Here is a 12,183-nt window from a genome sequence, read left to right on the forward strand (position 1 = left end):
AAGGGTCCAGTCATGAGTTCCAAGGAATTTACACATTTTAATCATATTAAAAAAGAGAAAAAAACATCATGCATGGATATTATCAGTGCATGAAAAAATCTTAGGCACACAGTATTTAATCATCTTTCTAACACAAAAGTCAGCTGCACATCTGCACATTATTTGCTGTGGCCTTCCCTCCAATACACAGTGACCATTTAGAGAGTCAGAGTTTAGCATACTAAAGTGTGGCCACCTGTTTGATCAAATTCAAACTTGAACGCATGGAGAAATCTGTAGTAAAAGTTTATCCAAACCTAGAACCTCTTGTTCTAGAGCTTGTTTCTTATTTAAGGTACTAATTACTGTTACATTGCAAGACTGTGAACCTGTCATTTAAGGTGCAGGGAAGCCTCTCGGTGGGCACATGTTGTCAGTTTCCTGGTAGTACGTTCAACCTCAAGTGTGACCCCAGGCGTGTACTTGACGGGAAGTGAATAAACAATGATGGTGAGATTAAGTGAGTGCTTCGGGGAGTGTGTGTGTGTGTGTGTGTGCGTGCGTGCGTGCGTGCGTGCGTGCGTGCGTGCGTGCGTGCGTGCGTGCGTGTGTGTGTGTGTGTGTGTGTGTGCGTGCGTGCGTGTGTGTGTGTGGGGAGGGGGGTACTGGGTCACTGATAAAAGAAGACAAAGGTTGGTTGCAAGATGTGCAGTTTTCTTAGGCTGCAGGTTGGTGCCTCGCTTCACATGCATGCTGTCTTTTTGTATGTAGCAGTGCATAAATGGGTTTGATTGAAAGCAGCATTATATCAAAAAAATATCACATTTCACTGCCAGTTGTAATCGCAGTATTTTAGAGTGGTGCTAGGTGAACAGACAACTTAACCAGGGGACATTCAAGCTAATTATTTCTGGCTAGTAATGTTTCTACTACGACACAGGATACAAGATTGAAAAACTACGACAGCATACGGAAAGGAAGACAGCCGTTAGAACAACATGACTGTCAGCGTAGTAATACTAAAATGAGAAAACTCAGCACATTATTTTTTAGAGTCCTAAAACTGTGTCGCCAAAATGAAGTTACCGGTAATAGTATTTTTTTTATGAAACACAATTAAATAGAATAGACTAATGAACATGTATAACTGTTTTGTGATCATTCGTTCCATTCAAGAGCTTTTGCATTTCCCGGACCGTTTGCCTGTTAGAGCAAGGCATAATTAAAAGTCCTCTGGTACAAACTTGAATAAAATACTATATTATTAAACTTAATGTGAGAAACTTGTTTCAAACATATTTGGAAACTCTTTTAACTTTTTGTAAAATGCCCCACTGGGGCATGCTTATTACGAGGCTAGTTTAGGATTTATTATCAGGTTATTGTATTATAGCAGCACTGTTATATCATAGAAAGGATTCGGTTTCTTGGCATTGTGGACCTGTCTACCCTTGATCTTGTCTGTTGGCTGTTATTGTCTGAACTAACAGTAAGTAAATCAGAGATGGTTAGGCGATGGCTGAGATACTCTTTTTACATGCTCTGGAATATTGTTAGAATACGGTTGATATAGAAGTGCTGGGTCAGTTTCTTTTAAATAAATAAAGGCATTTGAACAGCACCATAAGTTTTTAATTGTTTTGGCTTCATGTAGGATGAAAATTGCTAAGGGTTTCTGTGTCCCTTAGCAGATGTGTTAAGTGTGAAAGTGACATATTGGACATATTGTTTTATAGAAAGTTCTGATTTCGTTGGATAGCCAGGAGAAAAAGTGTTGCAGGTGTTCCTTGATCGGGAACAAAATCAAAGTCCGTACCTTACAGGCTCATTGTGCACAAGGTACTCAACTGACAAAAGGTGTCAAAGTGTGGGTGTGTGTCATGTACAAGATGAGAGGAAGGTTATTTGAAGTACATTTTTGATTTCATACATCTGCAGACTTCCTTTCTTCTTAAGAGAAAAACTTTTCCTAGACTATGCTTTGAATATTAGCTTAGGCTATACTTTATAATACCAATAATATTTTACCTTTTAAAGCAGTAACTTACCATATGCATCTAGTATAGATTATTCCCCTATAACAAGTTTTAAAACAATTTTAAATCCTCTCTATTTTGAATGCGACTGTTTCAAATCAGAGGATTTACCTCTGTTGCAAGTGCTTCGTGGTATGCTGTGTTGAAATTTCTGTCATCTTGCGTCAACACTCCCCTTACATCCACTTTTCTCAGCTCTGAGCACGCAGGCCCACATAGAACACAAAAACAGACACACAGTGTGATTCTGAGTGAGTCACTTTAATGTGCGTTTTTTCACCGGTTTTTGTTTTTTTTGTCTCACAAACATGTTCAGAATCTTGTCTTGCTTTGAGTTGCATAGTGTTGTACAAACGTTTCATTTCTTATCTATGAACCCTTACAATCAACAATGTAGCTCGCTGGTCTCATATTCGTGCTGCAGCATGACAGCAAGCCCAAGCATGTAGCCGCGATCATGACGATCTGTCTTCAGTGACCTGAATAATAAGGAGTCCCTGCAGCATATTGTGCCCCCCATAGATCCCTGATCTCAACATTATAGAGTCCGTCTTAGACAAAGAGTTAGTGGACTCTTAGATGGCTTTAATCTACAGAAGAATTGTAGAAAGATGTTTAGAAAATGTACTGAGAAGAGTAGCCTCTGTAAATACTATTGACCCCACCCCCTTTTCCCTATTTTTTTTTTTCTTTGACTACAATTTGCTTTGTGTCAGCTCACCCTCTGTAGATGACTTCCTGTCTTCTCATTCTTATCTTTAACTACTTTGCCTTTACTTGATTTTATTGCTAGGAAAGTAATTAGTTTTTTAGATCAACTGGTTTTGCTAAAATTTACCCCTTTTAGTTTCTAGTACCCAGCTCCGTGTGAACCTTAGGCTCCCCTACAGGCAGAAGAACCATCCAGCTGGGGACACTAGACACGGCATCCTTTTATTTTCCAGAACACATGAAAACACTAGGGTTGTAAGTAACAAGCTGGCTTTCTTGAGTCAGACTTTGCACAACATGAAGGCCTGCCTGTCAGGAGGTATTTGGACTGAATATACCCCTTTGATTAGCATAGGTTAGTCTGGTGCAGATTAGACCAGACTGTCTGCTGGCTAAACAAGGAAACAATCGCTCTGACCTTTAACCTTTAAAAAGGAATATAGAACAGAAATAGCTGATTACTAATCAGACTTTTCACCCTAAAATAGAAAATGTACTAAGTTCTGTCAGAGAAAGTCCACTGGGTTAGGTTTTCTTTATTAGCACTGATTAATGAAATGTGGTCAAAGGTCGACTTCCACTTAGGGAGGATCCTGAGGAGAGCTCTTTGTGAGCTGCGAAGCTGCTGAACTTGAATGCATTTTGTTGACAGTGGCTGACATTTAAAAGTGTTTGAATATATTTTCTTTGGTTGGGAGGTTGTGTGACTAAAGGGTCTTATAGACCAGAACAGATGTAAAACTTTCCATGTGTACAGAAATAAAGTGGCTTTTTGACAAATTGGCTCCTTGATCAAAGCTCTGTTTCTGGTTAAGCTGATTTATGTCTGCATGTCAAAAGACAGAACCTTCTGTCCACAAATTCATTTAATGCTAAAAATCAAAGAAGCCCTTTTTCAACAGCAAGTTAATCAAAGAACTTGATTTTTTTTTAAGGTCAGCACCAGCCTTAAGCTGTATGGGGTCAAGGAAAAGGAAAAGCTTACAGCCGTGCTATTAAAGTCACAGTCCGGTAGATATGTCAGGGCCGTCTGACATGCAGACAGTTTGGCATAACATAATCCACAGAGAATGAGAGACACCAGTAGTGGCTTTTCAGTTACTGGCCCCAGACCCACATCTTAAGAAGGCACACAAACATCATCAGTCAGGTTCTGTTGACTGCATGGATAAGGTCAACAGCTGACCCCAGTGAGATCAGTCTCGGGTTGTTCCAGTCAGCTGATCATAGGGGTGCTGTGGATTATATGAAAACTCTATCCCATCACTGCATCCACATAAACAGACCACACAATCTGACAGATAAGATTTCAGTACACCTACTTGGCTTGTTGACAGGGTCATGCTGGCTTACACAGTCATTTTACACTACTGACATTACCAAGAACTTGGCATTTTATTAGCTTTTACAACTATCAGTCTCCAGAGTGTGGTGTGACTCTCACACGTCTAACCCTCCCACTACTACTGTTACTAATATTGGTACACCAGTATTTTCATGATCTTAAAGCATTCTGTAGGATATTAAGTCAGGGCTGAAAAGGGGCTGTGCTTAATCCAGAGACAGTTGAGCTTGAGCTACATCCATATCAATCAGTCATGTGTTGGATTACACAGACAATCTTCTTGCAGCTGAGTTTTTGCTGGAAAACAAAACTAAACATTGAAGAGATGCCCAAAGGGGCAGAGAGACAAAGTTGCCGGGGATGAGAAACAAGGGGGATGGACATTTAGAGCTTGGGATAGTGAATAAGCAGGAGATGACAGAAATGTAGGTTGTGTTCGTGAGGTTATTTGAGGTGTGCATGTGTGTTTGTGTACATGTGTGGGTGTGTAGGGTAAGTGGGAGGCCAGGGTGACTTGTTTCCTGGCCTTGGAAAATTTAGCCAAGCTGGCAGTGTGTAGGAGGGGAAAGCCCTGGGCCTGGCCTGGCTGAGGCTTCAGCGTGGCCTTGTATTGAGAGGTTATTGAGTTTAGCAGGACGTGGCCTGGGACAGTATACAGTAGCTCTTACGTTAAGGTTGTGTTTTGGTAGCGGGGTAAAGCTGTGGTAGTATTACATTACTAAATGCAGATGATTAATTTTTTCAATAAATTACTGCTTTTACTAGCTTGAAATCGGTAATAATATTTTTCCTTTTTATTGCACTATTGTCGGGATATCAACTGTTGTCAGCACTTCCCGCATGCCAAAGAAAACACCAGTGAAAAGAGACAGCTGATAACACCCTGTGTGTCACGGGAGGTATGTGGCTGTCCTTGGATAACATTAGACTTAGTAATGAAAACAACAACAAAACAGAGGAACTGACCATTCAAAACTAAAAAGGAAAATAAACAAATAAAAATAGACACCTTGTGTAAAAACGGTTTACGATGTCATGACTGGAAATACTGGCAGCATCCTTTAAAATATTATTTTAATGATGTGTTTGAGAAGGGTTTGTGTCTGATAATCCTTAGTATTCCAAAAGGGTGTTTTCATTTAAAAGGAAGAGAAATATTTGTAAACTGATGTGCTTATAAAGCTAAGTAAAAGACAGGGCTGCTAGAGTCCTCTGTATGACACTGCATGAGTTTATCATCAGGGCTAATTATTGACAGTGTGGTCATTATATTAGAAACGGCTGTCCCTTCTGTCATGGCAACTGCTGTGTGTGTGTGTGTGTGTGTGTGTGTGTGTGTGTGTGTGTGTGTGTGTGTGAAGGACAGATAAATACTTCTCCTTACCGTAATATGTTGGCTAATATTTATTCTAGCCTAAATTTTGTTTTCACATCTTACGATTATGGACTCACTGGGATTTTTTTGTAAGGGCTGGAGATTGTGTGAAACTGTTTAAGGTTACTCGTCATGCAATAAATGCATCAACTTTAGCAGATTAGGGAAATAAAGAAGCTAAGCTGCTGGTGGGCGGTTATGTTTAGAAGTGTATTTTTCCAGTTCTGATTCTTAGAGCTGATAACCACCATCTTCAACCACAAACACCAACTTCTACTGCTCTGCAGGCATCTCGTGTGCTGGAAAGGCTCTTTGAGGTTGTTTTTCACTGCCATGTGCCTACATTAATCATCAACAGACAGATAACTGTTATTATCCAGATACTCAAGTACAATATACTGCTGTGGATACATGATGTTCAGTGTTCGTGTTCATATGTGCCGGTAGCTTCCATACAAAGCTTCTTGCAGTAAGGTAATTGGGAGTCATTGTTGCAGGCATTTGGTCAAATGGATGACTGCATGTGTTGAGGGTTTCAACTTTACTGTAAAGAGAGGATATAATACTGGCTTCACAATTCATAGCAGAGAAGAAGCTGAAGTGAAAGAGGAACATGTGAAAAGCAAAAAACAGGATGGTGGACAGATGATGTGAAAAAGCATGTGCATGGACTTTCACATGTTTCGCTGTTGTACAAACACAGTTTTTTTTCCCACCTATTCCATGAAAATAAAATAAAATGTGTAATTTGGCCACAAAAAAACACACACACACAGATATTTGTTTTATTGCGCAACAGATACAAAGAGTGCAAAGGAGAAAGTGTGAGGCAGGATTAGCAGTTATATGATTGTAAGGCTGTGAGCTGTGGAAGGAGCCAGATTACCATCAGAGCAGTTGGAATTCAAACCTTATCTCTGCTTGGCAGGGCCCAGTGTTAGGAGCAGTAGATGGAGTAGCCCTGGGTATAGGCCTGCCGGGGGACAAACACTGCTGCCTCTGTTACGCTCTGCTTAACAACTCGATTAGCATGGTTCTGAGGTTGGACATGTCTGGGTTAGCACCCACCAGACTGCCGCAGTTTTCTGTGATTCCTCTGTATCATTTTGGTTGTCTTAATATAACAACACTGCAACAGCAAAGCACATAATGTTACATGGTTTTACAAGATGCAGAAAACCGAGAAGTCTCATCATAATGTGGCGCTAAGCAATAATCAGCTGGCATACAAATTAGCCATTTTTGTAGAATAAATTAAATTAGCCCTTGTTTTCTTTTCAAGCTTGATTGAATTCATGGTGATGTGCAAAATAAGAATCGTTAAGGTTTTGAGAGTTTCATAACCCTAACCGGCTTTATGAGGAAAGCTAATATGACAGCTGTAGGTGTAACTCAGATTAGATTATATTTAGGGGGTTTTCTTTTGTGTTGTTTGTTCATCAGGTCTGTATTTGTATCTAAACTCATCTTGTAACATTTTATCAAATTTGTGGTTAAGTGTGTTGTAAGAAAGACAGGCAATACTTAATAATTTTTATACGTGTGTCTGCGCTTATGCGTGTGTTTCCGCAATTATGCCTCAGTGGAACGATGCCTCTGGTGACACTGTGTCCTTTTTCCAAGCCTTGTTGTTTATTCATTTATCCCAAGTCAGAATTGCACAGAATGGAGGGAGCAGGGAAGGGAATTAGGACATGGAATAGCATGAGGTAGAAAGTCACATAGTTGATAGAATAGAGAAACAAACTAGTAAACGGATACGTGATATAAAAGTGATATAAAGTGACCAAGTTGCGTGTTTGGGAGTGGTAGTATAGGACACCCACTCTTATCTACAACTCTTTCTCCATACAAAAGCCAGTTGTTCCAGTCAGCTGTCCGTAGGCTAGAAGAACTTTGGAGAGTCTGATTGCAGAGCTCATGCCTGATCTTGCCCTCAGGAAGCGCACACATACACAAACATGAGGAGAAAAGGAAAGAGAAAGGAACAGGGAGGGAGCTGAAGAGCATAAAGTGAGCAGTAAACACTGATAAGCTTAGTGCACTTTACAATCCACAAACATCCACATAATAGGTTAATAAGTTGCTTTGTTTCTCTAATGTCACAAAGACAAAATACACAAATATGTATGTAAGCAAATGTGGGGCAGAGCCACTTTTTCTCTGTTTGCTGTTTATAGTCCTTCCTGTTCACCATTCCTACGTGATGTTGTCATGTTAACACTTTGAGCTCTACGTCTAGTCCTCTCATGCTTGTGAAACATTTTCTGTTGAACTGTGAGTAATGGCTAACAGACAGCCATGACAGAAGTTCCTGCAGCTTCTCAGTATTAATCAGTCCTACCGGATTGTTAGGACTGAGTCAGCAGCTCAGCTAATGATTCTGCATGATTATGGTAAATGGTAAATGGCCTGTATTTGTATTTGTATGGACTTTTTTTTCTTACTTTTGTTCTGTAAGCATAGTATTGTTCTTCCCACAAAGCCATCTTCAGTCCTTAGAGCTTATTGTGTTTTAACAGAGATCACCTGTGGCCATATAACAATATTGGTGGTGGGGGGTATCAACATTTGGAGAAATGTTGAAATTTTCCCAAATTTCCAAATAAGCACGTTAGTCTCTTTGGGGAAGTATTCACAGTTGCCTCGTGGTCCCCTAGTGGGTGTATGGGGAACAGTGTGTTGTGGGAATCTCCATACATTGCCCAGAGTGTATTTATACACCGACTCATTTATGGACGTCACAAAGAGATTTCTCCTCTGTTGAGTTTCTTGTTGTCATTCAATTCCTATCTCTCCAAATACATGTTTATAAGTCTCAGGGGGCCTAGGGGTGCCTGTGAGGGGCTAGTTAAGGAACATGGCATGCTAATGGTTTGGAAACGATATGAATAGAGGCGCGACTGGAAGGCAGCCATAGCTGAAATGACAAACATACACACAAGCAGCCTTATTGTGCCTTCCCCTCACGTTCTACTTCACGTGCTCATTCTCACATCTGTGTGTAATTATATTTTGTTTGGGCTACTCGTGTTACACCCAAATAAATGTAACTTGGCTAAAATCCAGAATGAATACGGCTCCTTTATTATCCAAACATCACTCCCATTCATCCTCATGCCACACCTTTTTTCTTTTGCTGTTTGGTATTGGTGCCGTGTCTGTTACATTTTTTAAAAAAGCTTTTGTTGCGCCCCCTTTATGTTGCATAAAGCTTGATGGTGAGGGACCGTGTCTGGATGTGGGTATAAATATTGTTTCTTTATTTAGAGATCTACTGAACTCTCTGCCCTAAATTTTGTCCCGTTTTAGAGTTTACCTTTAACACCTCGTCCCGTTTTTTCTTTGCCTGCAGGACCTGCCCTGCCTTGATGACATCTCCACAAACTCTCTGTTCTCCTCTCCGACTGACTCACTGTCGGAGTATGCTGATACCCAGTCCTTCATCAATGCAGAGAACCTGGACACAGTGCCCACAATCTGGGACGTCAGCACTAGTACCACCACACCAGCACAGAGCCAGTTAGAGGTCAGTAACAAGCACTCGCTCACATGTCATTACCAGAAAAACTGGTTACCACACCTTTACCTCTTACAGATATGATATGCAACAGACTTGTTTGCCTCAGCATACGTATGTCTTCACTGGGGGAAGTTGGCATCGAATAACAAACAGTAGCTAAGGGTTATATTGTCCATTGTATCCCGTAAACACTAGTGCTTTCCTGCCTTACGACTGCGTCTGCAGCCTGGCGGTGAAGTGGTTAGCACTGTCACCTCCAGTTTCCTCCCACATTCCAAAGACATCCATGTGAGGTTAATTGGTGAGTCTAAATTAGCTGGAGCTGTGGATGTGAGATAGATAAAGCGCTGTTTTAATGGGTGAATGTGGCTTGTAGTGTAAAGTACTTGGAGCATAATATAATGTTGATTTAGTGTTCCACTCTAAGTTGGGATTTTCATGTTGTGGCTGTGCACAAGTCCATTCTTATGAAGTATAAGCTGTGAATTAAAAACTTCTAAGCAGCAGACACAGCTCTCATATAGTAACTGTGCAGCATATCTTTTGGTGCATATCTACTGTCTTTCTTATCTAATATCATTATCATCTTTCTGTGCTGTTAGCACACCATTTTACCACCTACCTAGCTACCAGTACGTTTGTTAATGTGTAGTTTTTTGCGTTTAATTCATTGTACAGTGAAACCTTCAACTACGCACCGATGTGATGGTATTTAATCTCACATATTTAAGCCGTTAAACCTCTGAGCACTGGTGGAAATGACACAGTTATTTTATTCATATTGAATTCTTATTACATATAGCAGGAGAGTCATTTGGTGCCGAGGTTGAACAATGGTTTTCCCAGTTGATTTTACGGTTTACGCTGTTGCTGTTTGCAATGACCAGTGTCTCGTCTTTTCATTCAGGAATTATGTTTGTATCCATTAGATAAAATTTGTTGTTGTTAAACATTTCTCTTTGGTCATTACATTTTTTAACTGTTTTCTCTGTTGTAGACAAATTAGGAGTATGCATGCACTTTCATGCTCTCTAAATCAGTGTCCCGAGGAAAGCAACTTTGTTTTCAATAGTTGTTCCTCTAGCCTGCAGTTTCATTCCTGTTAAGCTCTCTTTGAATTAGATGGGTCCGTGGATATCTTTTTGATATGATCAGAGTACATTTATTTTCCCTGCTTTCTGAAAGCCTTTTTATTTTTTTCCTTTTCATTCTGCCCTCATTTCGTTCATTATATTTCCCAGACTATATTTCCCATGCCTTTATCTTCCTTTCATTGTTGTTGTTGTCATTGCTGGCTTTTCACTGCCAGTCAAATAAAATGCATTTTGTTTAGTGCAGCTTTAGGAGAGTGCCCCATCGCTCTCGTGCACATGCATATAGACACAAATGCACAGGCAGATTACTCTCGACTTTCTTTGCTTTAATCCTTCTTAGGCACAGTGTTTTATTTGAGTTTGTATTTCTTTATTTTATGTTTTTTTGACAGCAGAATGGCACCAGCAGGTTTCAAGGCTTGGCAAGTTTGGAGGATATATCTGCTATTATCAGCACCCCACCTTTAGGAGGATTCCAGGTAGTCACGTTAACCTCTCCAGTCTGATGTTAAAGTTAAACTCCTTGAGCTTACTCATCAGTAATCATATATGGGAATCATATATAAAATATAGATTATGTTTTAGGTCTTATTTGCAGCAGCTGCAGCAGTTCACTCAAAAAATATGCCCAAAATCCTGTCTTGAAGTAATTTGATTTCCATGTAATTCCATTGTGTTATATTAGTTCAATGTAAAACACTAAATTTAATGGAATCTGGTCCAATTAAATTTAATTGATTCGTATATGTTTAGTTAATACCCAGCATATTTCCCTTACTGATTCATTATTTGAATAAATAAACATTAGATTTTTACATATTTCAGTTGCAATTCATTTTTTTGAGTGCATCTTTTAGATGTTTTACACTGAAAACTTAACATGGCTCTCATCTGGGGGTCCCGTTGAATTTAGCAAAACTTCATAAGGTAAATTGTAATGCTCCTGTCTACCATCTGTATTACCACAGGTGACAAAAGCATGGCGGCATATTGTACATGCCACAAATGTACATTACATAAAAAACAGAGATTACTTTGACAGGAAAAGAGGCATTGTAATATTCAGCTGACTGTCAAAAAGAGGTCCTCTCCGTTTCCACTCTCTCTGTCTTTTGTCTGCTTGACTACATTTTTCAAATCTCTCAATTCAATCTCCTTTAATTGGCTTCATGCATTTTATTCACTTGTTATTTTGCTAATTTTCTGGTTAATATTCCTTCTTAAGGAACTTTTCCAGTGTGCATTATCGTCATACTAACTGCTCACCTACTTCTAAATTTCAGCAGTTTTCTCTCTCCTAACTTGTCTTCACCTAAGCTGAAACAACAAAATATTATTCCCAAATGCAACGCTTGCTGTTGTGATTACATTACTGAAGTCTCTGTGGTGCTTCCAGCCTCAGACAACCCAGGCAGCAACAGAAGAGGAAGAGGAGGCCGAGGAAGAAGAAGCAGAGGAACTGGGACATGTAGACACATACGCTGAGTACAAACCTTCCAAATGTAGGCCACTTGAATGAACTTCAACATCAGTTCACCCATTAATTTGTCTGCCTTTTTCCCCCTAATACAACATGACACTCAGTTTATGGTTAACATGTTTTTTTTCCTCTTCTCTTCAGCCACTATAGGAATTTCTCATCCTGACATAGTGGTGGAAACAAACACTCTATCCAGTGTCCCTCCTCCTGACATCACATACACTCTGTCCATCCCCGAGTCAACTATTAAAAATGGTCTGCTGTCTGCTCTGCAGCTAGAGGCTATCATATACGCCTGCCAGGTACACATACCAGCACACAATACATGAAGCACTTTTAATGGCGTGACTCTGGAGGCATATTGATCATCATTCGTTCCTTATGCACCCTCAGCAACATGAGGTGATCCTCCAGAACAAGCAGAGGGCCGGCTTTCTGATCGGAGATGGGGCAGGGGTCGGAAAGGGACGCACTGTGGCAGGAATCATCCTGGAGAACTACCTTAAGGGAAGAAAAAAAGCACTATGGTAAGAGTGATAAACATGCTACAACAGATGGGCCAGTAAGAGGCCTGTCTGCATAGTCTGCCGTTTTAATTAAAGCACTCTTAGCAATTTTCAGAAAACGGAAAGACTACGTG

The 12,183-nt window shown here is 40.1% G+C and overlaps 1 protein-coding gene across 7 annotated transcripts in view; it reads left to right on the plus strand.

Annotated features, from left to right (window-relative positions):
• The window catches only part of sbno2b (strawberry notch homolog 2b), a 66,843-nt gene that overhangs the window by 38,107 nt on the left and 16,553 nt on the right, over positions 1–12,183 (plus strand). For 5 of the 7 annotated variants that reach the window (XM_082523070.1, XM_082523072.1, XM_082523071.1 and 2 more), the window contains 5 exons: positions 8,802–8,975; positions 10,456–10,542; positions 11,460–11,565; positions 11,685–11,845; positions 11,937–12,070. In XM_082523070.1, the coding sequence (XP_082379196.1) occupies positions 8,802–8,975; positions 10,456–10,542; positions 11,460–11,565; positions 11,685–11,845; positions 11,937–12,070 (662 nt within the window). The remainder of the gene's footprint in view (positions 1–8,801; positions 8,976–10,455; positions 10,543–11,459; positions 11,566–11,684; positions 11,846–11,936; positions 12,071–12,183) is intronic. The other 2 variants (XM_082523073.1, XM_082523074.1) reach the window with 2 other exon arrangements.

Source organism: Aulonocara stuartgranti (genome assembly GCF_965226115.1).
Source record: "Aulonocara stuartgranti genome assembly, chromosome: 23".
Taxonomy (NCBI): domain Eukaryota; kingdom Metazoa; phylum Chordata; class Actinopteri; order Cichliformes; family Cichlidae; genus Aulonocara; species Aulonocara stuartgranti.